The 24,292-nt window shown below is 48.7% G+C and overlaps 1 protein-coding gene across 1 annotated transcript; it reads left to right on the forward strand.

The window, feature by feature from the left end:
- Positions 1 to 7,630: 7,630 nt before the first annotated feature.
- LOC122213424 (histone H1.8) lies at positions 7,631 to 19,418 on the forward strand. The gene is made up of 5 exons (XM_042927550.1): positions 7,631 to 7,730; positions 15,188 to 15,447; positions 17,186 to 17,549; positions 18,655 to 18,716; positions 19,034 to 19,418. The coding sequence occupies exons 1-5, from the start codon at positions 7,631 to 7,633 to the stop codon at positions 19,280 to 19,282; spliced, it is 1,035 nt and encodes a 344-aa protein (XP_042783484.1). The 3' UTR covers positions 19,283 to 19,418.
- Positions 19,419 to 24,292: the final 4,874 nt, after the last annotated feature.

Below are 24,292 nucleotides of genomic sequence, written 5' to 3' on the forward strand. Positions count from 1 at the left end.
AGCTGCCCCACCAGGAACCAGGTCTGTTGGAACCAGGTTGCGCAGACTCCTTGAGTTAAAAAAAAAAAAAAAAAAAAAAAAAGAATAACGAGAGAAAAATGAGGCTCCCCACTCGACAAGTATGACCCGATCTGGAGTCCTGAGTTCCCAGGGGCTGGTGGGATCTCTGCCCCTCCTCTCCCCAACTCATGTCTCAGGAACACAAGAACTCTTGCTCCCTGGAAAGGTGTCCCAGCTTAGGGATAAATGTATAGCACAGAGTGGGGCACACAGTAGGTGCTTAATAAATGCTAGATGGATGAAGGAAGGAACGAATGGGGGAATGAATGAAGGAATGAATGGGCAGGGAGAGCATATCTACCCTCTCAAAACCACCTTAGCTGCAGCTCACCTTCAGCTGGTGTCCTTGAACAGTTTCCCTCCCTGGGCCTCACTTTCTTCGCCCGTAAAATGGAAACCCCAAATTCTTGGTCCTGCAAACGCATGGCTGCTGTGAAGATCAAATGAGATTTTGATCTCATATATGTGTGTATATGTGTGTGTGTGAGTGTGTGTAAGCACTTTGTAAATGGTAAGGAGCTGTACAGATTGTAGTTAACATTATGAATAACACCAATTAATATAATTAACTAATATGATCATCTCTTCTTGATAGTCACCATTTTGAGACTGGGCAAGGCCCTGAGCATCCAGCCTCAGCAGGTTTTTTTAAAATTCACCAGATGTCAAGGCCAGACCAGGGCTGGTGGTCGGTCTGCAGAGAGGGACTGTCAAGGGAATGCAGAATACAGTCATCAGGACTGAAAAAACAACGTCAGGGGACTGCAGTCTGGGACCAAGGCCCAGGGTCTCACCTCTGACGTGAACTCCCAGGCCCGGTGCCTCCCCTTCCTCATGCAGCCTAGGGAGAGACAGGCCTTTCTCTCAGCTTCTGCAAACTACCTGCCCTCCTTCCCAGCCCCTAGGCCGCAGCAACTCTAGGCCAGCATGGAGCTGGGCCTAGAAGCCATATGCTAGGCTAGACTCTAGGCCAGCATGGCCATATGCTAGGCCAGCAACTCTAGGCCAGCATGAGCTAGAAGCCATATTCACCTGCCCACATTTAATGAAGAGCTGAGTCCCCAGTGGAACCCTTTTCTCAAAGATCTCAGAAACAGAAAGTGGGAAATTCAGATGGGCCCATCTTCCCTGGGGATGTTCACAGATCCCAGAGTTGAGCACCCTTGCTGGGTAAGCCTGTTTTTAGTAGCTCCAGTCCATTGTCCATTCTGGAAAGTCCTTGCTGCAAAGCTGGTGGGAACTCTAGGGTATCAGAATTGTGCTGCTTGCATAACTGCCCCTCCTCCACGTAACCAAGACCAGAAGCTCTAACTCTTCCCAGCTCTGCCTGGAGACTAGGCAAATCGGGGCATTAAAAGCTCAGCTCTTATACTTGGTGTTAAGGGTGGTGGTTTTTGTTGCTCTCAAGCTCTTTCTCTGCAGGATGGATTGAAATTGGGCAGTAATTTCCACCTGATCTCTAACCCTGGGATGCTGGGTTTGGGCAACCAGCAGGGCCCCCTGCGGGTGTGGGGTGGAGGGAGCAGGCCCGGGAATGAGAAAAGCCCCAACTTTGGAGTCACAGAAACCCAGGTGACCTTTGAAACTGCAAGCAAGTTTGGCCATCTCTCTGAGTCTCCTTATCAGCAAAAAGGAATCTGAACCTGAGCTTGAGGGGACCGCAAACTTCGCGTGGCCAGCCTGCTTCCTGGTGCACTGTAGCCAGTGGGAGACTTCTGACATTACTGGGCCTCAGCTCAGAGCTGGCCTTACCAAGAACACCATCTGCAAGGGGAACAAGGATGGAGACATAGTCTCAAGAGTTACCCTCAACCTCCAAGGTGGGAAAGGGTGGCTGGAGCCTGAGATGGAAGTTCCCCAGTGCCATGGTGGGGGCTGAAGCAGGTAATAGCTGGGATCTCTACTCTTGCCCCTCTAGGTGATATACTCTGCCTCCGTAGGTGATGCCAGTCAGGGTTTCTTTGGCTGCAAGTGTCAGGAAATCTAACTCAACAGGGCTGAAACAGAAAGGAGAAATTGTTGGCTCCCCAAAACAAAAAAACCCAGGGCTTCAGGCATGGCTAGATGCAGGTGCTCAGATGTTATCAGACTTCTGTATCTCCCCTCTGGTTATAGTTTTCTCTGTTGGCTTTGGAAAGGGCTACCAGCAGTCCCAAGCTCAGCTAGCCTTGCAGGAAGTGAGCTGTTTTTCCTGACAGTTCCAGCAAAGGTCCTGGGTAGGGCTCTCACTGGCCAGGTCTGGGTCACCTGATCACTCCTAATCCTGTCACCAGGTTAAAATGGGGATTCATCCTCTGATAGGCCCGGCTTGAGTCACCTCATTGTCCCTAAACCTATCACCAGGCTGGGATGGGGATGTAGCCTCTCATTGGCCAGGGCTGGGTCACCTGATCACTCAGACCAAGGTAGGGTTAACCCTACATAAACCAAATGGTCTGAGTGAGGGTGGGGACTGGAAGGAGCCCAAAAGATTCCTGGGGGAGGGGGGGTGTCGTTACCAAAAGGAAGAGGCCCAGAGGTAGGGTGGGCAGAACTAACGGTGGCCCAGAGGGGCTGGCCTCTGTCTAAGTAGGTGATGTCCAGCTATACCAGGCTTCCCTCCCACACTGGGGACCCAGGGGAGAAGATTCCCATGGTGGGTCCCGCACATCTCACTCTCCATTTCTGATGTGTTGGGCCAGGCATGGCCATGGGAGAGACATGCTTGCTTTGCAGGCAGCCCTCTTTCCTCACTGCCCCACCTCAGTCCACTTATTCTGAGGAGTGGTATCCTTGTTTTAGCTACATATTCAGAGAAAAAAATTAACTCTCTAGCCAGAAGTCTCTTTTTTCATGGTAGAAGGGAAAACCTCTTTCCCTCCTTAATTTATAACCGATTTGACAGGCACTTGGGGACATTTGCCAATAAAGGCAAAGGAGTGCTGACTTAGGTTTGGTTGAGGGTGTTACCCACCTCATCTCCAGGCTCCAGGTAGCCAGCAGGTTTATGGAACACCTCTTATATACAATCATATCTACAGTCAACCTGATCTTAGGAAGCTGACCCCAGGCCAGGATGAGCTGGGGACTCAGAGATGGGTTGCAGGTAGCAAGTCTCTGGGCTGTAGCCTGGCCAGCCACAGGGACACAGACCTCTCTCACCCCTGATCTTACCTCTGGGAGGAGAGAGTATGAACTAAGCCTCCCACCCCCATACCACCACAGAGACAGCAAAGCCTGATGGCAATCTGCCCCATGTCCCCCAGTAGACACATGCACCCCTGACGTCCAGGGTGGCCCCAGAGAGACAGTGCATGCCCTTCTCAGCTCTGCAACCTCACACCATGTTCCTGAACCTCACTAGGTCTCAGGCCTCTGAGCTTGAAAGAGGAGACTCATCTCAGTTCGTAGAATTGTCCACAGACTAACGAGATTGTTGCTATAAAAATTTCAGTGCACGGTAGACACTCAATAAATATGAGTTTCCTTCCCAAAAATGTGAATCAAGTTCAAAGGAGCAGCCCCTGGAGTGGTAGGAGATAGAGCCCCCGGTGTGAGAGTCAAGAAATTAAAGTAGCAAAGGGGCCTCAGGAAAGGGGGAAGCAAGTGCTAACTGCCCCCAATATTTATTCCCTTTCTTCCTTTTAATAATATCACATCAAGTTCTAGCTGGGCACCTAGCTATCCAGTGCAGGACTGCACCTCCCAGTTTCCTTTGCATCTGCAGTGGCATGACATTAAGGTCTGGCCAGTGAAGTATAATCAGAAGTAGTATATGAAGTTTTGGGTTGTGCATTTCAGAGAATGGAGGCATCCTTCACTTCTCTTCTTTCCTGTCTGATGGCTGGAATGTGGTCGTGATGACCAGAGCTGCAGCAGCTATCTTGTATCATGAGGTGCAGTCCGTGGGCAGAGAACAGCACAGCATCAGGAGAGAAAGAGACTGCAGGTCCTCTATGCTGCCTTCCTGCCCTGCACAACTTGCACTTGAAGAGTCTCATGAGAGAATGACTTCATGGTTTCTTGTTTAAGCCACTGTTATTTTGGAATTATAGCTGGTTTCTTCACTAACACAGAGGGCTTCCATGCTGCAGCCTAGGGTCCGGACTCAGGAAGATTTAGTACAGGTCCTTTCTGAACTTTAGTGTCTTCATGTATAAATAAGATAGTGAATATAAAATATGTACATGGACATAGAACATGGCAGCTATTACCATATCTACCCTGCCCTCTATGCATTTGTTGACTAATGTCACAAATAATGTCCTGATGCTACAGGGGCTAGAGTTACACAAAACAAGACACCCTATCACTGCTTCAAAAAGTTTAGAATGCAATCTTCAGACCTATGAGAAAGTTCACATGTAGGACGCCCCCATTCAATGTTCAAAGATGGTAAAACAGTTGTCAGCAGAAATTTAAATTCCCTACAGACCTCAATAACCGTCAAATAAGTACACCAAGCAGCCCGCCCTCTCTCCAGCATCTGATGCTCACAGTTATCATTTCCCTGTAAAAAGGCAATGCTCTAGAAGAATTTTTAGATCTGCAGTGCATTTTAGAACTTCTTCCCCTCCAAATGCAAAACTCTATCCTGGCACAGCCTGGGAGCAGGGTTTCACATGAAGCTCATGGGAATGTTTGTATCTCCAAGTTTTTCTCTATTTCTCAATTCTTGGAAATTTCCCACAATGTGATCAAAATTGCTGCCCCTGTGTGTGCCAGCACCATGTGCCTCTTTGCCTCATCTCACCTCCTGCTCTAACGTGGTTCCTGCAGATGGTTCTCAGGTCTCCCTTCATTCAGCCAGGCTGGGCTCTGGCACTGAGGCTCCACAGCAATAGGTGCTGAGCCCCTACTGTGTGCCAGGCACTGTGCTATGCACCAGGGATACCACCAGAAAAAGTCAAACACAGCCCTGCCTACCCCCAGGGCCCTTCAGAGCTCAGGGGCTAGTGTGGAAGAGTGGGAACTTAGGGTGCTGGAGGTCCCAGGGGCTGCTGGAGCCAGAGGAGAGGACCCTAACCTCCTAAGGGGTCAGCGAGGGCTTTTCTGAGCTACACTGAGGCCAAAACGATGAGTGGGAAACAGTCCAGAGAAGGTAGGTGGGGGTAAAGAAGGGGGTTCTAGGCAGTGGATCAGTTAGCTTATGCTGCATGACAAACAACCCCAAACCTCATGGTTTAAAACAACACACCATTGTTGTTTGTGACTGTGAGTCAGCCAGGTGGTTCTGCTGATCTGGACTCAAGTTGGTTGATCTCTGCAGATCTCTAAAGCATCCATGGTCAACTGAAGTTTTGGCTGTTTGACCAGCTGTGGGCCGGGTGGCAGGGGTGACTGAGCTGCGAGCCTCTGAGCTCCAGTGGGCTAGCCAGGATTGGGACTGCCATGGCATCACTTCCACCGTATCCTGTTGGTCAAAGCAAGTCACAAGGCCAGCTCATATTTAAAGAGTGTGAGAGGAGCTGCAAAGTTGCATGCAAATGGACATGGATATGGGCGCGGGTGAGAAATTGGGGACATTTTTGCATCCATCTAACACACACACAAAGGAAACACAGAAGAAAGCCCAGGTCTCAACATCTAGCCCATTCCAAGAGTCACAGAGGTTGGACTGTGGGCCTCTAGGGAGAAAGGGGCTCCATAAGCAGGACAAAAGAGGTCAAGCCTCCACACATGGACAGTAGGGAGCTATGAAGGGTGCTAGGCAGGAGAGGAGTGATCTCTGATTTCACTTTAGAACACTTTTATGGCCATCACCTCCCTCAATCCAGACTCTGGTGCTGGAGAGTCCCTGGAAAAATCCCAACAATAAAGGAGGGAAGGAAGGAAGAATGGAAGTTTGTTTTAAACCTGTCCCTCCAACTCCTACACCCTCCTCGGAGGTAACCAATGCTATTACCTTGGTGTGAATCCTTTCAGACCTTCTTCTATGCCTTCACTTGCATGCACACTCACACACACACACATACTTGCACAGACACAAATTCTTTCTTCTCAGAAAGGGAGAGCATATTCCACGGACACATTGTGGTTCATTTTGATTCATTCATTCATCTATTTATTTATGTATTTTCTTCTTTCCTTCTATCTCTGTGCCCAATGTGGAGCTCAGACTCACAACCCCGAGATCACAAGTTGCATATGCTCCACTGACTGAGCCAGTCAGGAGCCCCTCTGGTTCGTTCATTTTCACTGCTGTATACTACTCCACCATGTGACTAGACCACAGTTTATTTGTCTGCCTTTCTTTTGGTGGGTAGTTAGGTTGTTTTGAATTGTTGCTGGGATTGCAGCGAGGATCTTTATCGGTGTAAGGGTTTCTCTCAGATTTATACCCACAGTGCCATGGGGGGGGTGTGTGTGAATCTATCTTTAGTTATGTTCGATGTCACTGCATTGCTTTCTAGAGTGGCTATCAGCTTACCCTCCCAGTGGCTATGTCTTTCTTCATGTGCTGGACACTCAGCATCTATAGATCTAATTTAAATATCTGTCATTCTACCAGGTGTGCAATAACCACCTCATCCTTGTTTTAATTCACCTCATCATTTCAAATGGCTGCAGAGTTTTCTGCAGAAGGGAGTAGTTCAGTCAAGCCTCCAGTGATTCATGTGGAAGTTCTCTTTTTTTTTTTTCTTTTCTAAATAATGTAGCAATTGTTTCTTTTCTGACTACTGCACTTCTAGGACAGAGAAGTGCAATTGCTGAGTTCAAGGGAATACCTTTCCAAAGCAGACTGCACCCCAATTTACACCCTTAGCAGAGGCACTGAGGGCCAGGCTCCCTGCATCATTGCCTGTGCTGTCTTCAATTTTAGTCAATTTGATGGGGAGCTAGTATCTCATCATTGTTTCAATTTGAATTTTCCTGAATGCCAAGGAGGTTGAGAATATTTTCTTGGGTTTATTATCAGCCTTTCCGGTGAATTGCCTATTCATATTCTTTGTCCATTTTATCAATGGTTATCCTTATTTGTGGAGACTTGCTAGGCAATTTTATTTAAAAATTGCTCATTCATCCTTCAAAATTCTTTCTTATAAAACAAAACAAAATAAAACAAAACAAAAGGAGGCCACAGGTTGATTTGGGGGTGTCAGCTCCAGGCAAACCCCACCAGTGGGCCTCCAACTTCTTGATAAACCAAGGCCAGCAGTGGCCTGGGAACAGGAGCAGCCCTGGAGCAGGTGGGATTGGAGGCCTCAATGGTCGCCTCCCCAACCCAGGTGTGCCCAGTTCCCCATCAGCATCTCCAGGCCCCGTGGAGTCAGAGGGTGCAGGAGGGATCAAGCATTTCAGCACCCATCATTTTGCCATGGGACCTGAGACACAGAGAAGTCAACTGACTCATATGAGGTCACCCAGGAGTGGGTGGCTCAGCTGGGGCGTCGGCACACAGGCAGGGTTGCAATGCCCCATCCCAGCCCTCCTGCCCCAGTCAGCAGCTCAGAGCCTCCCAGCCCAATCAGGGGCTAATTGGAGTGGTGGGGCCGGGCTGTGGATATATAAGAGGAGTGGGCAGGCCTGGCAGCCTCATGCCTGGGGAGGGGGTCAACTACCTGCATCTGTGTCTGCATCTACCCGTGCAATGGCTCCTGGGAGCATTGCCTCCAGTGACACCTCCACCTCCTCAGCATCCTTGACCTCCGCAGTGGGGTCATCTGGGCTGTCTGAGTCTGAAAAGCCAGGTAGGCAAAGGGAGGTGGGGTCCTCGTGAGCTGGTTCCCTGGATGTTCTGGACCCTCCTCTGTCATCCAGCCTCCGCTCCTGGCCCCGGCACCCATCCTGGAAGCCGTTTGAATTTTCACCTGCTCATTTGGCAGAAGAGCTGATGCCAGAGTTAGCAGGGCCAGGTACAGCCTGGGGGCTGAGGCTGGCCCAACTCCAGGAAAGCGGGCAGAGCGGGGTCTCTCCAGCTGGAGCCCATTTTCTTTTGGTGGGGAGGGTGGGTGGCCGGCCGCAGCTGCAGGGCAGCTAGTTGGAGGGACATTACATTTGATGCAGAGCCGGGCCTTGAATTCAGGGCTGCATCCCAAGTTTCAATCAACAAACAATGCCTCAGTGTTTCTCTGGATATAGATAGGTTCATTCCCTCCAGGAGCTCCCAGTCTGATGAGCTAGACTGCCTCACTGATGGATCCCATTTGATAATAGGGCATGCGCCTTAATGTCAGGAATACAGAGGGCTCTAGGAACCCAGAGCAGTTGCCGACCCACTCTGGGAGATCAAGGAAGGCTCTCTGGAGGAGGCAACCCCTGAAAGAGGGTTAAACCTCATCCAGGACAAGAGTGTGAAGCAAGAGAAGCATTCTGAGGATGAGTAAATACTCCTTCAGAGGAAAAGTTAGAGGGTGGGCTCCAGGTGCCTTGGAGCACACGGCAGAGTTGCTCATCCTGGCTTGGGAAGTCAGGGCGGTATATAAATCATGGTGCTGTGTGGGCCTTAAAGCAAGAACTACCTGATGACCATGGGTGACAAAGGCCAACCAGGCAGGGGGAAGAGCATGGGCAGAGGCCCAGAGGTGAGGGGGCTGGGGGAACATCCAGTTGTTCACAAGCCCTGCTCTGGCCAGGGGCAGAGTGGCATCACAGGAAGGGGTAGCCTCCCAGGCCTCAGCCAGGGCCTTGGACCCTTACACTGAGGGCCAGCAGGAGGTGAGGGATATGAGAAGAAGGCTGAGGCCCTCGGGGTGGGGTGGCGGAGAGAGAATCCCACAAGGAAGGGGTGGAGTGGTGTGGGGAAGGGTAGGGAGGTCCAGGAGGTCGTCCAGGTTCTTGCTTGGGTGTCTGGGTAGGTGTGGTGGTGTCATTCCTGGGGAGAGAAGATGGAGGACAAGTTTGGGGAAAAGCAATGACTTCTGGTTCTCCCAGGATGTAGCAGGCATTGAATGATGCGTAATAAGGAATTGAATTCAGCCGCAGGGACTGGGGACAGAGGAGACTTGGGGTGGCTCCCTGGGACAGGGCCTGGTTTGGGGAAGCTGAGGAAGGGTTAGAACACTTCCCACAGGCCAGGCTGGAGGACACTGTAGCTGGGAGGGTACAGATTCCCTAGGGGCTCTATGCCCACTACACAGATGGGAAGACTGAATCGAGGAGAAGAGAGTGAAACTCCCAAGGTCCTGCAGGTGGCTGACCAGGGACTCCACCCATTCACAAACTTTGGCTTCAAAATGAATATTCCCAGACACTGGGCTCTTCGTGGCCAGGAGACAGCAATGGTTGAATTGGATTAGGTCTCTACGTTTGCTTGACATCTAGAGTCTCTGGGTGTGTTGTTTGTTTGTTTGTTTTTTTCTACTTCGATATGTGTTTGGGGGAAAATTATATATTTATGTGTATTTAACTAACTGATTCTCTTTAAAAAGTCTTTAAGTTTTGCAAATTGATCAGAAACCAACATTTCTCTTTTTTTTAATTTAATTTATTTTTTAAATTTACATCCAAGTTAGTTAGCATATGGTGCAACAATGATTTCAGGAGTAGATTCCTTAATGCCCCTTACCCATTTAGCCCATCCCCCCTCCCACAACGCTCCAGTAACCGTCTGTTTGTTCTCCATATTTAAGAGTCTCTTATCTTTTTGTCCCCCTCCCTGTTTTTATATTATTTTTGCTTTCCTTCCCTGTGTTCATCTGTTCTGTGTCTTAAAGTCCTATGAGTGCAGTCATATGATATTTGGCGTTCTCTAATTTTGCTTAGCATAATACCCTCTAGTTCCATCCACGTAGTTGCGGATGGCAAGATTTCATTCTTTTTGATTGCCGAGTAATACTCCATTGTATATATATACCACATCTTCTTTATCCATTCATCAGTTGATGGACATTTGGGCTCTTTCCATACTTTGGCTATTGTTGATAGTGCTGCTATAAACATGGGGGGGCATGTGCCCCTTCCAAACAGCATCCCTGTATCCCTTGGATAAATGCCTAGTAGTGCAATTGCTGGGCCATAGGGTAGCTCTATTTTTAGTTTCTTGAGGAACCTCCATACTGTTTTCCAGAGTGGCTGCCCCAGTTTGCATTCCCACCAGTAGTGCAAGAGAGATCCTCCTTCTCCGCATCCTCGCCAACATCTGTTGTTGCCTGAATTGTTAATGTTAGCCATTCTGACAGGTGTGAGGTGGTATCTCATTGTGGTTTTGATTTGTATTTACCTGATGATGAATGATGTTGAGCATTTTTTAGTATGTCAGTTGGCCATCTGGATGTCTTCTTTGGAGAAGTGTCTATTCATGTCTTTTGCCCATTTCTTCACTGGCTTATTTGTTTTTTGAGTGTTGAGTTGGATAAGTTCTTTATAGATTTTGAATACTAACCCTTTATCTGATATGTTATTTGCAAATATCTTCTCCCATTCTGTTGGTTGCCTTTTAGTTTGGCTGATTGTTTCCTTCACTGTGCAGAAGCTTTTTCTTTTGATGAGGTCCCAATAGTTCATTTTTGCTTTTGTTTCCCTTGCCTCCAGAGACGTGTTGAGTAAGAAGTTGCTGTGGCTGAGGTCAAAGAGGTGTTTGCCTGCTTTCTCCTCGAGGATTTTGATGGCTGCCTATCTTACATTTTGGTCTTTCATCCATTTTGAGTTTATTTTTGTGTCTGGTGTAAAAAAATGATCCACGTTCATTTTTCTGCATGTTACTCTCCGGTTTTCCCAGCACCATTTGCTAAAGAGACTGTCTTTATTTCATTGGATATTTTTCCTGCTTTGTTGAAGATTAGTTGGCCATACGCTTGTGTACCCATTTCTGGGTTCTCGATTCTGTTCCATTGATCTGAGTGTTTTTGTGCCAGTACCATACTGTCTTGATGATTACAGCTTTGTAATACAGCTTTAAGTCTGGGATTGTGATGCCTCCTGCTTTGGTTTTCTTTTTCAAGATTGTTTTGGCTATTCAGGGTCTTTTCTGGTTCCATACAAACTTTAGGATTGTTTGTTCTAGTTCTGTGAAGAATGCTGATGTTATTTTGGTAGGGATTGCATTGAATATGTAGATTGCTTTGGGTAGTATTGACATTTTAGCAATATTTGTTCTTCCTATCCAGGAGCATGGATATCTCCCTGTGTGTGTGTGTGTGTGTGTGTGTGTGTGTGTGTGTGTGTGTGTCTTCTTCAATTTCTTTCCTAAGCTTTCTATAGTTTTCAGCATATAGATTTTTTATCTCTTTGGTTAGATTTATTCCTAGGTATTTTATGTGTTTTGGTGCAATTGTAAATGGGATCAATTCTTTGATTTCTCTTTCTGTTGCTTCATGGTTGGTGTATAGGAATGCAACTGATTTCTGTGCATTGATTTTACATCCTGCAACTTTGCTGAATTCATGGATCAGTTCTAGCAGTTTTTTGGTGGAATCTTTTGGGTTTTCCATATAAAGTATAATGTCATCTGTGAAGAGTGAAAGTTTGACCTCCTCTTGGCCAATTTGGATGCCTTTTATTCCTTTGTGTTGTCTGATGGCTGAGGCTAAGACTTCCAATACTATGTTGAATAACAGTGGCAAGAGTGGACATCCCTGTCTTGTTCCTGACCCTGGGGGGAAAGCTCCCAGTTTTTCCCCATTGAAGATGATATTAGCATTAGGTCTTTCATATATGGCTTTTATGATCTTGAGATATGATCATTCTATCCCTACTTTCTTGATAGACCTTCTTGAGCGTTTTTATCAAGAAAGAATGCTGTATTTTGTCAAATGCTTTCTCTGCATCTATTGAGAGGATCACGTGGTTCTTGTCCTTTCTTTTATTGATGTGATGAATCACTTTGAGTGTTTTACGGATATTGAACCAGCCCTGCATCACGGGTATAAATCCCACTTGGTCATGGTGAATAATTTTTTTAATGTATTGTTGGATCTGGTTGCCTATATCTTGTTGAGGATTTTTGCATCCATGTTCATCAGGGAAATGGATCTATAGTTCTCCTTTTTAGTGGGGTCTTTGGTTTGGAATCAAGGTAATGCTGGCTTCATAGAATGAGTTTGGAATTTTTCGTTCCATTTCTATTTTTTTTTTTTTTTGGAACAGTTTCAAGAGAATAGGTGTTCACTCTTCCTTAAATGTTTGGTAGAATTCCCTTGGAAAGCCATCTGGCCCTGGAGTCTTGTTTTTTGGGAGATTTTTGATTACTAATTCAATTTCTTTACTGGTTATGGGTCTGTTCAAATGTTCTATTTCTTCCTGTTTCAGTTTTGGTACTTATATGTTTCTGGGAATTTGTCCATTTCTTCCAGATTACCCATTTTATGGGTGTATAATTGCTCATAATATTCTCTTATTGTTTGTATTTCTGCTGTGTTGGTTGTGATGTCTCTTTCATTCTTAATTTTATTTATTTGGGTCCTTTCCTTTTTCTTGTTGATAAAACTAGCTAGTGGTTTATCAATTTTGTTAGTTCTTTCAAAGAACGAGCTTCTGGTTTCATTGATCTGTTCTATTGGTTGTTGTTGGGTTTTTTTTTTGTTTTGTTTTGTTTTTGTTTTTTGTTTTTTTTTTGGTCTCGATAGCATTGATTTCTGCTCTAATCTTTATTATTTCCCATCTGCTGTTGGTTTTGGGTTTTATTTGGTGTTCTTTTTTCAGCTCTTTAAGGTGTAAGGTTAGGTTGTGTATCTGGGACCTTTTTTCCTTCTTTAGGAAGGCCTGGATTGCTATATACTTTCCTCTTGTGACAGCCTTTGCTGCGTCCTAGAGGTTTTGGTCTGTAGTGTTATCATTCAGAAACCAACATTTCTAATCACATTTAAATCAGGTTTCATATTAAGCCACTTTTATGCACCTTATACTGACTGACAGCTTCTCACCCCTTGATCCTATTTTCTTTGGCAACTTAAAATATCATAGCTAATTGAGATATCTCCATAATTCATGTACCATACAATTCACCCATTTAAAGGGTACAGTGGGTGTTAGTATATTCACTGCTGTGTGTTTCTCTCCACAGGCAATTTTAGAATTTTTTCGTGCCCTCAAAAAGAAAACCTGTGCCCAATACAGTTCTGCCCTTACCCACCCACCATGCCCAGTCCCTGGCAACCACTAATCTACTCTCTAGGATTGTCTCATTCAGGACATTTCCTGTAAATGAAATCCTATACAGTATGTGACTTTTTGTGACTGGATTCTTGTACCAGCATGATTCCGAGGAAGTACTTCATTCCTTCTTTTGGCTGGATGATATTCCACTTCATGGTTAAAACCATGTTCTGTTTATTCAATTCATTAGTTTATGGACATTTGGGTTGTTACTTTGTGGCTATTGTAAATAACGTTATGAACGTTCATGTACAAATTTTCATTTGAACATATGTTTTCATTTATCTGGAGTATACATACCTAGAAGTGCAATTCTCCTATAGCTTTTATTTATGAAAACTTTCAAATGCATGCAGAAGTAGACAGAGTGGTATAGTGGCTCCCATCTACCACCCACACCACTCCCTTCCCTATGTGCCCATCATCCAGCTTCAACACTCACCAGCTCATGGCTACTCTTATTTCACCTACTGTGTTATTTCAAAGCAAATGCCAGATTTATCATTTCATCTATAAATAGTCCAGCATTTATCTTTAATTTTTTAAAACAATTTTTAATTGTGGGATGCCTGGGTGGCTCAGTTGGTTGAGCGACCAACTGTGGCTCAGGTCATGATCTCATGGTTTGTGAGTTTCAGCCCTGCATCAGGCTCTGTGCTGACAGCTCAGAGCCTGGAGTCTGCTTCTGATTCTGTGTCTCCCTCTCTCTCTGCCCCTCCCCCACTCATGCTCTGTGTCTCTGTCTCAGAAATAAACATAAAAAAATTAAAACAAAACAATTTTTAATTGATATACAATATTTTATTAGTTTTAGGTGTATAACCTAGTTACTTATATGCATTATGAAGTGCTTACCATGACAAGTGTAATTATCCTCTGTTACTGCACAAAGTTATCACAGTATTATTGACCATATTTTCTATGCTGTACATTACACCCCCATGATTTATTTATTTCATTACTGGCCGTTTATACCTCTTAATCCCTTCACCTATTTCATCTATTTCCCTGCTCCCCTCTGGCAACCACCAGTTTGTTCTCTGTATTTGAATCTGTTTCCATTTTGTTTTGTTTAATTTTTTTATTTTCCACATGAAGGTGAATTCATACAGTCTTTGTCGTGCTCTGACTTATTTCACTTAAGCATAATACCTTCTAGGTCTATCCATGTTGTTGCAAATGACAAGATTAGGGCTGAGTAATAGCCTGCTGTATCTATATACCATATTTTCTTTAATCCATTCATCTCTTCATGGACATAGGTTGCTTCCATATCTTGACTACTGCAAATAATGCTACAATGAACATAGGGATGCATGTATCTTTCTGAACTAGTGTTTTTGTTTCCTTCAGCTAAATACCCAGAAGTGGAATAATGTTTGAGGAACCTCCATACTGCTTTCCATAGAGGCTGTTCAAGTTTGCATTCCCCCCCCCCCACAGTGCATGATGGCTTCTTTTTCTCCACATCTTTGCCAATACTTAGCTTTAATTTTAGCCATTCTGACAGGTGTGAGGTGCTATCTCATTGTGGTTTTGATTTGTACTTCCCTGATGATCAGTGATGTTGAGCATCTTTTCATGTTGCCCATTTGTATGTCATTGGAGAAAATGTCTATTCAAGTCCTCTGCCCTTTTTTAATCAGATTGGGGTTTTTTTTGTTATTGGGTTGTAGGAGTTCTTTATATATTTTGGATATTAACCCTTTGTCAGGTATATCATTTGCAAATATCTTCTCCCTTCCAGTAGGCTGCCTTCTCATTCTGTGATGGTTTCCTCAGCTGTGCAAAGCTTTGGTTTTCTAAAAGGATTTTGTTTTCTAAAAGGACTATTTAATTCTTTGAGTGAATCTTTATGGAGCTCCTGGTGTGTGCCCAGCCCTATGTCAGTCACTGGGAGACAGTGTCCAGATGAGGAGCACTCCCTGCCCTCAAGCCTCACTGGCCGATGGGCAGTAGTGCTGACTAGGGCTGCATTTGATCCCCCAGGTCCCTTGCCCACCCACTGTGGGGCCTGGCTGGTGCCTGGCGGGTGCTCTGCCAGGCATGTGTGTTACTGATTGGGACTGAGGGTGGCCTGAGCTCTGGGTGACGCCCTGCCGTCCATCTGTAGGCCTGAGCCATAGTGGCATCCGAGGGCCACGCCGTCACCCTCCCGTGCTGCGCATGGTTCTGGAGGCGCTGCAGGCCGGAGAGCAGCGCCGGGGCACCTCGGTGGCGGCCATCAAGGTTTACATCCTGCAGAAGTACCCAACGGTGGATGTCCTCCGGCTCAAGTACCTGCTGAAGCAGGCCCTGGCCACCGGCATGCACCGCGGCCTCCTGGTCAGGCCCACCAACTCCAAGGCCAGGGGGGCCACTGGCAGCTTCAAAGTGAGCCTGCTTGGGCTGGGAACAGGGTTGAGGGAGGTCACAGTGTGGGGGAGCTGGGCCCCAGGGTCTGAGCTTCAGTCCCAGCTCCTCCTCCTTGTCCTCTGTGTGCTATTCCCCTGCCAAGAGGCCTTTCTCCTCCTGTCTTCTCTCTGTGTTTTTCCTGTGTCTTCTCAGAGGTACCTTCTCCTCCAGGAAGGTTAGGGCCCTGCCCCATCTAAGACCCCCACAGGGCCTCAGTCCCTGCTTTGTCCACCTTCATTCCCCGTCAGGTGTGTTCAGTGACAAGGGACCGTCTCAGCCATGTTCATTTCTGGGTCCTTGGAAGAGCCCCTTCCTGGAATTCTTCACCACAGACGAGGCACACCCAACCATGGGCTCTAGAAGGTCACTGTTGGGTGTGTTCCCCACGCTCACTGGCTCCAAACCCCAGGTCTCCAAACCAGGGCTGGCACCTCCCTGGGCCATCACATCCTCCTCTTTCAAAGGGGAGGGTCCCAGAGAGGAGCCATCCAGGCACACCCAGAGCTGAGGGCAGATTTGGCACAAAATCAAGCCCCAGCATGGTGCCACCAGGAAAATCTCAGGGACCCAGATATGGGGTCTGTCTTATCATTGCTGGGCCCCAGCACGTGGCAGTTGCTCTAACAGTAACTGTAGAACATTGTGGAATTTTCTCAGCATACCATGTTCCAGTCCCTGTAGGTGGCTGAGGACAGGAAGTCCCTCATAGAACTCCTGTGTGGAGGTCAGAGCTTGGATACAAGCCATGCCAAGGCCAGGTGCATAGGGTATGGGGAAGGGGAGCAATACAGGGGCACTGGGGTTGCATGTGGCTGGGTTAGGCTGCAGGGCCTGGGAGCTAGTCAGGGAAGTGGGCTGAGGGAGGGGAGGAGGCAGGGAAGGAAGCCTGGTGTGTCATGTAGTTAGAAATGTGTGTATGCTGAGAGGGGATTTGTTTCTGGTCTTCACGGTAATGGGGAGCCATAAGATTTGGGGGGCAAAGGGAGGAATGCCCTTAGAGGCAGGCTCTAGAAGGACAGAGACCACCTGTTTGCCAAGAGCCTCCCCAACTGCCTACTGGTCACTCACTCCCTGAAGGCCCCATTGTAAAGATGGGAAGACTGAGGCCAGTGGGAAAAGAGAAGACTTCCTGAGTTGCACAGGAAGTTAGGAACTCTGAGCTATCAGACTTGGAAGGTCCACCCAAGGGGGAGAAAGGAAGCGGCAGGGAGGCATGGAGGTGTGAGGCATGAGGTGGGGGACGGGAAGGAGAGTCAGAGCCACAGAGCTGGGAAAGTGTGTGGGTTGGGAGGTCATGGATGGGAGATTCATAAATTAGCATCTCAGAGGACTAGAGTCCGGGCTCCTGGTCGGTGCTGTGCGATTTACTCCCAGGAGCCTGGCTTTGAGACTTCAGGTGCAGGGTAGGGGAGCCCGCCTGCACCCTCCTGACACCCACCTGGGCAGGAGAGAAGAGAGCCTAAGGTGGGTCTAGGAGACTCAGGTCCCCCAGCTCCTAAATGGCCACACCCCTCCCTGGAAGGGCAGTGCAGGGATAGAATGTGTCTTCGGCCTCAGGCATTTTGGCCGTGGTCCTGCTCCCCATGCCCCTGACCACCTTCTCTACCCCCTCCCTCTTTTGGAACAAGGCATTCTCTCTGAGCCTCATGTGGGATGTAGGAGTATGAGACCCTAAGACCTCCTGCTCTCCATTCTACCCCACTCTCTCCTCTACCAGTTAGTTCCCAAGCACAAAAGGAAAGCCCAATCTAGGAAGACATCCACCATGACAGCCCCCAGGAAACCCGGTGAGGCCAAGGAGAAGGGTCCCAAAAAACCAAGGGAGGCAAAGAAGGACACTCCCAACCCAGGCGAGGTGAAAAGGGGACCCAAGAAGCCAAGAGAGGCGAGGACAGGTCCTACCAAACTGGATGCAGCCAAGGAGAAGGCTCCCAAGAAGGGCAGCCAGACCAAAGACCAAGAAGCAAGACTGAGTGAGGCCAAGAAGGCCTCCCAACAGCCAGACAAGGCCACGCAGGACCTTCCCAGTGCCACTGGCCCAAGAGGAAAGTCAAAGGTCAAAGGCAGAAGGAGCAACCAAGGTAGGTGTGTGAGTGGGGTGAGAGGAGGGCCTGGGCACAGGGATTTGCGACAGCCATTGGATGTGAGGTAGGACGGAGGGAGAGGCCTGCTCTGGGGAGGGGATTCCTTATCTAGTAAATGTGCCTGAGTGCTTGTCTTGACCTGGAGAGTTGGAGAACCCATGGTAGCTGTGGAGGGTAGGCTTAGGGAAGGGAGAACCCAGAGAGAGGAGGAGCCTGACTCCTCTGAGAGGAATCAGGGGAAGCTTCCTGGAGGAGGTGTCCCAGGGAGGACAACAGGCTGCACAAAGGCCCAGAGGCATGAAGAGGGTAGAGCTTTTGAAGAAGTGCATATAGTTCGATGTGCAGCATGAGAAGCAGAAGGGAAAGACTGTGAAGGGCAGCTGGGAGTTCGGACTGTATCTGGAGGATAAGCAATAGCCATGGAAGGACTTTGGGGAACAGCTAGGGTACAGGGTATTGTTTTATTTATTTATGTATATATGTATGTGTGTGTGTATTTAAAAAAAAATTTTAACGCTTATTTATTGTTGAAAGAGAGAGAAAGAGTGTAAGCGGGGGAGGGGCAGACAGCGAGGGAGACACAGAATCGGAAACAGGCTCCAGGCTCTGAGCTGTCAGCACAGAGCCCGACGTGGGGCTCGAACTCATGAACTGTGAGATCATGGCCTGAGCAGAAATTGGACACTCAACTGACTGAGCCACCCAGGCACTCCCAGGGTATTTTTAAAAATGTTTCACAGCTGCCACGTGGAAGACAGGCTAAAGACTAGAGGCTAAGAAAGACCTGTCAGGGGTCTTTATTGTGAGTGAGTGCAGAGTAGGGGGTGTCTGCTTGGTGCCTTGCTGAGGGTGAGGGATGGTCTTCCACAGTCCAGTCAATCCCACCGCACCCTCCCCCCACCCACCCCGCCAACCCGTGAGAGATGTTGTTATCCCTAGTTTGCAGACTAGAGCACCCAGGCTCAGAGTGGTCAAACAATTTGCCCCAGGTCACAGAGCCTGTGAGTGACAAGGTGAGGACAGGGGTCCCTGAACCTTCTGCCCACCAGCAGCTCCTCCAGAAAGGGGTCCTTCCCACATTTCCTCCCTCACTCTCTGACAGATGGTGAGGCCCACAGGAAAACAAAAGCTGGGAGTCAGAATTCAAAATCCACGGTCCCCAAGGTAAGGTGCCTGCATGACTCCCCTGGTCTGGGTCTCCGCGCTGAGCAGGCCAGAGCATGGGTGTCCCGCTGGAAGGGACTGTGGGGCAGGGGGTAATTTGCTTTTGTACAAAGCCCAGTTCACTGACTTTTGTCCAGCCCTCTAGTGTTCTGAGGATCATCCTTCCCACTTCACAAGTAAGAGACAGGCTTAGAGAGGCGGGGTCCCTTGTCTAAAGCCACCCGGAGCTGGGATTTCAGCCCTATTCTCGTGAGTTCTGAGCTATGTGTGAACCCTGCCCGGCTCTGTCATCTTGCCCCTGGTTTGCTTTCTTATAGGACAAGAATAGTGCTGCTTCTCCAGCCAAAAAGAAAGAAAACAAGGTCCTTAAAGAAGTTGTTGCCTGTGGGGCCAAGGTGGGGCCCAAAGCCAAGGCCACTGCTCCTCCCAGGGCCAGTGGGTCTAAGACAGTGCCTGCACCCCTGGCCAGGAAGACAGAGGCCCCCAAGGGCCCGAGAAAGCCCGGCATGCCCACCAAGGCCTCGTCGTCCAAACTGGCCAGTAAGAAAACAGAAGCTGAAAGCTAGAGCTGGGGTGGAGAGAGACTGAGATTCTGCTCGAGTTTTTATTTCCCAAAAAACCATTACTCTATTTATTTCATTGTAACCTATTTATCAATAAAGGTGTTTTTCCCCTCACAAATTGGTGTGAGGAGAGGCTGAAGTCCAAGGATTTGGCCGTCTGGGGCTTGGGCCCAGGTAGGAACTCCTGTCCTGCAGGGAGACAGGTTGTACAATGTAAAGGGTTCAAGGCCTGTGGAGGCACAGAAAGGGTGTTAAACCCAGCCTGATATCTGGGACTGCTTCCTGGAGGAGGCAGCTTTTGGTCTTAAAGGATGAGCAGGAGACAGCTGAGGGGAAGGATGCTGCAGGCAGAGGACCCAGCATGTGAGGTGGGGCTGGACATTGTGGTAGAAGGAAGGGGTTTGTGGCTCTGAAAGGAGCATGAAGTGGGGGTAAGGGTGAGGGTTGGGGGAGACGAGGGAAGGTAGACTTTCTCCTGGGGGCAGTGGAGTACCAGGGAGGGTTATAGGCAAGGGGGGGAGACTAAAGTGGTGTGTGTTCAGAAAGAGCCCTCTGGCTGCAGAGAGGTGGGTTTGGGTTGCTGAGAGCAGCCAGACACCATTCAATGCCTAGCAGTGCCCTGTTCTAATCAGCAGAAGGAGGGGAGAAGCAAAGGCCTGGCGGTGGGAGCATGCTTGACAGGCTCAAAGAGCTGGAGGAAGGTCCGTGTGGCTCAAGTCCAATGAGGGGGCAGTAATGGGAGATGAGGTCCAGGGTGCTGTGACATTTGTGAGACTCTTCCCATGGAGAGGTGAAGTCTACGTCCCTGCCCTTTAAATCTGGGCTCTGTGATTGCTTGAACAGTAGAATATAATGGAAAGGACATGATGATGCTTTCTGGGCCCAGATCTTAAGAGACTGGCAGCTCCTACTCCCTGTGTGTAGTGTTGGTTTTGGTTTTGGTTTTGGTTTTGGTAGTTGCCCTTAGAACTCCACCACAATGCTGTGGGAAAGCCCAAGCAGCCAGTGGAAAGGAACAGAGGCATCCCAGTTTTCAGCCCCAGCTGCAATCCCTGACCAGTTTGCCAGGCGTAGGAGTGTGCCCCCTTGGATCCAGAACTTCTGGCTGTAGTTAGCTGCCTCGGTTGACACCATGGCCAAACCCTGTCCCAATTGCAGACGCACAGGCAACGGACAGTAGTGTCCCCTTATCTGCGCTTTCGCTCTGTGTGGTTTCATGTACCTGTGGTCATCCATGCTCCGGAGACAGGTGATCTTTCTGACCTATTAGCTGAAGGTCGATAGTCATCTCATGCTACGTCAGGGTGCCTACGTCATTCGCTGACTTCATCTCACCACATGGGCCTTTTATCATCTCCCATCATCACAAGAAGTTATTTTGAGAGACAACATTCACATAATTCTTATCATAGTATAGTATTATAATAGCTCTGTTGATACTTGTTGATCTCTTACTGTGCCTACTTTATAAATTACACTTTATCAAGGGAATGTATGTCTAGAAAGGTACACAGTATATACAGGGTTCATACTGTGCAGTTTCAGGCATCCACTGGAGGTCTTGGAATGCATCCCCCGCAGAGAAGGGGGAACCACTGTAAATAAATGCTGTTGTTTTAAGCCCCTGAGCATTGGGGTGATTTGTTATGTGGCAGTAGATAACCATGACAAGGACTGCAGGGTAGACCAGGGCTAGACCAGGAAGGGCCTTGTAAACCAGGGTAAGAACTTTGGGTTTCGTTGGTTTTCGTTGTAATTGTGAGGAGGAGCCATTAGAGGGTCCTGAGCAGCAGAGTGACAGCAGGGGACACGGGCAGCAGTGGGAGGCCCGCTCCTGCAGCAGGGGTCCAGGTGAGGGGAGGGCTTAGAAGTGGTGGATTCTGGGTAAAAGTTTAAGACAGGTGCATGGAATTTGCTGAAGGGTTGGATGTAAGAAAGGGGTCACTGATGAGTCTACAGTTTGGGGTCCACACAGCCTGGTAACTCGACAGTGACAATTTCCTGGGGTGAGGACTTGGTTCGGGCAGGAGGCTGCAGAGAGGTGGTCAAAGTGGTGACCACTGAGCACAGGCAGGGCAGAGAAAGAATGGGTGAGTTAGAAGGGAGAGGGAGGTAAACTGGACAGGAATTGGGAAAGAGGGCAGATGGGAGTCAAAGGGAAACTGAGGCAGGCCAGCATGGGGCATGAGGCAGTTCCCTTCCTGTCCCTGCTCTTTCAAAACCCTACCCTCCTTCCTCGAATCCCACATGAGGCTTTTTCTAGCTGTGCTGACAGCCTCCCTGGGGTATCTGTAGTGTGGCTGCCAGCAGGGCCCCAAGGATACTTTGAGCAGATGGCAGGGGCTGGGCCGGCACTTTCCTTGGAGAGGGTCTGGTTGTGCCTCTGCTCCTTTCATGGTTTGGCAGGGGGTTGTGGGAGGCACCCGGCCAGGCTCTGGGGCGGCATTCCGGGGCCTCACAACTCCACGAGCTAGGAGCGGGTTAGCATTCCTGGCCTGGCAGAGGCCAGACAGCATCCAGTACCCGTGAGACACGGACGAGTCTCCTACCCGCTTGAGGACGCTGCGCTGAAGGTCTCCACCTCCCATGACCCTCGGACAGCGAAGACACTCCTGAGGCTGCAAGGCAAGTCTTCAGGGCCCCAGATAAGAACTGTGGACAATTCACAGAAGTTGCCCACCTTCCGTGTTGAGAAATGACCCCAGAAACCAGAGCTTTCCTCCATGTACAAATGTGTTGTGAAACTTCAAGAAGGAATTGCATGTTAATCAGGCATGAAAACAGGCTGCAGAATATTTAATGACACGGAAAGATGTTACTGACATATTGTTGCATGGGGGAGAGGCAGGTTACAAAATGGTGTGTACACCCTGGTCCCGAATTTTATTCAGCCCCCGACCCAGGCAGGCACACAATCTGGACCGACATTCTCTGAGACATTGACCTTGGGTGGGTTCGCATAGCTTTATTTTCCAAGTGCTTTTTGTACTTCCTGACATTTCTGCAGGAAACCTGTGTTCACAAATCACACCAAAAAAAAAAAAAAAAAATCCCTATCAAATGTGTCAATAACTTAAATTAGAAAATCTGCTTAATAAAAAGGAATCAGTGCTCAGAATAGAAAATTTGAAAAGATAAAGAATCTGTCCCCACCCCGAAGCCAGTACAGGAAAAGGCTATTTTTAAAGCTAAAAATTGTTTATTTTTCTTTTCTCACTTCTCTGTTCTCATTAATTCTAGAACTGGTATTTGTGGGATTTTGTTTCAATTGTATGAATTTTTCTGTCCTAGTTCTTATTCTTGATAAATGTATGCTTAGTTTTTTCCCCATTATGACGGAAAAATAATTAACTTGAGTAGCTTCTAATTGGGAGCCAGTTTGCTAATGACCTTTTCCCGGGGGATGGCGTTGAACACACACACACACACCCCCCCCCCCCCCCCCCCACCAGCTTCGGCCCTGAGCCAGCAGGGTGGGCCGGGGGTTCTGTGGCAGTGCTGACCCTGATGAAGGTTAACTGCTGTGAGGAACAGATTGCCCCAATGGAAACAGTCCAGGGTTACACCGGCCTTGGGGAAACTGCGTATTTCCTCACGTGAAAAAACGGGGTTTTCAAGATTGATGAGATATTCAAGGGGCATGTGTAAATATCAGCTGTCTTCCTAGGACAGTCACCTTGACCTCCCCACCCATTTGGGGTCCACTGTGGAGACCGCCTGGAGGAAGCACAAAAGAGAAGAATAGGGAGGCTGTGCAACCTGGTTTGTGTCCCCACTTTGCTGCTCCCTGGCTATACGACCTGCGGGGGTGGGGGGTGGAATTCCTCCACTGCATTGAGAGTCAGTTTCTACATCTGTAAAATGGGCATAATATTCTGTTCCTCACAGGCCTGTTCTAAAGGTAGGTAGGAGCAGGACCCACGTGGCAGCTATGACATCTTCCTGGAGGTCCCATGGATGCCCTCCAAGCTCAGGAAGGTCGTCTATGGGTCAGGCCCAGAGCAAGCAGACATTGTCCCACTGAATCTTGCCATTGCCTTCACAGAACTAAGGTATCTGCCCAAGATTGTGAATGAGGATGGCGGAGGCAGGGCTCTAAACCTGGCTGCCCTCTCCTTTCTACTACAAGCTCACCTTTCCCTCCTTGGCCATCTCAGGATAAAGGCTGGAGCCCACGCAGGTTTTCCCATCAGGCTTTTATTATAAAGAAGGTTCCAGAGCTTCCCAGCCACCCCCTCCAGCCCAGCCCCCACAGGCTCGGAGCCAGTCCCAGTGCTGGCTGGGTCTGCTGCAGGGGGAGCCGGGACAGCCACGGAGGGTTGCTTCTGACAGGAACAGAATGGGTGATTTTTTTTTTCAGGCCTTTGGGGGGTGGGGGGGGGGGGTCTCTGCCAGGTCTGCCTGTCCTCTGGAACAGTCATTTCCAGTGTTATGTTGGGAGCCCCTAGGGACCCCTCCCCAGGTCCTCTGCACAAGCGGCAGCTATTCACAGTTGGCGCGTGAGAAGTTTTTTAATATATAAAAGCTTTAAAAAAAAAAAAGTGGTGCTATCTTTAGAAACACTTCCAGCAAGATCAAGTAGCCCAGCTACAGCCTTGGTGCAACTTAGCCCCCTCCCCTCCCTTCAGCACCTGTCCCCTCGTCCTCTGCCCGCCCCAGCTTGTGGGAAAGCCCACGGAGCCTGCCCACGGGCCATGGGCACTGCCCACTCCACCAGCAGCCGCTCAAGCAACCACAGTCTGACACCGCTTGAAACCGTGTGCCACCAGAGTCCTCTCTGGGTGACAGCAGACGGAGACAACATTGTGGCGGTCGACGCAGAAACCGATCCAGGGCTGGTGCAAGGAGGCCTCCCCTCTGCCACATTGGATGAGGTAGTGTTTCCGGCTGCGGCCTCTGGGCCGGGGGGCTCTGCTTGAGGGCGCTGGGCCATGTAGGGCAGGGCTTCAGCAGCAGTGGTGGTGGTGGCAGAGCTGGGGGTGGGGAGGCTCTGGCCAGGCTGTGCTGGCGGGG

This window comes from Panthera leo, chromosome A2 (genome assembly GCF_018350215.1).
Source record: "Panthera leo isolate Ple1 chromosome A2, P.leo_Ple1_pat1.1, whole genome shotgun sequence".
Lineage (NCBI taxonomy): Eukaryota > Metazoa > Chordata > Mammalia > Carnivora > Felidae > Panthera > Panthera leo.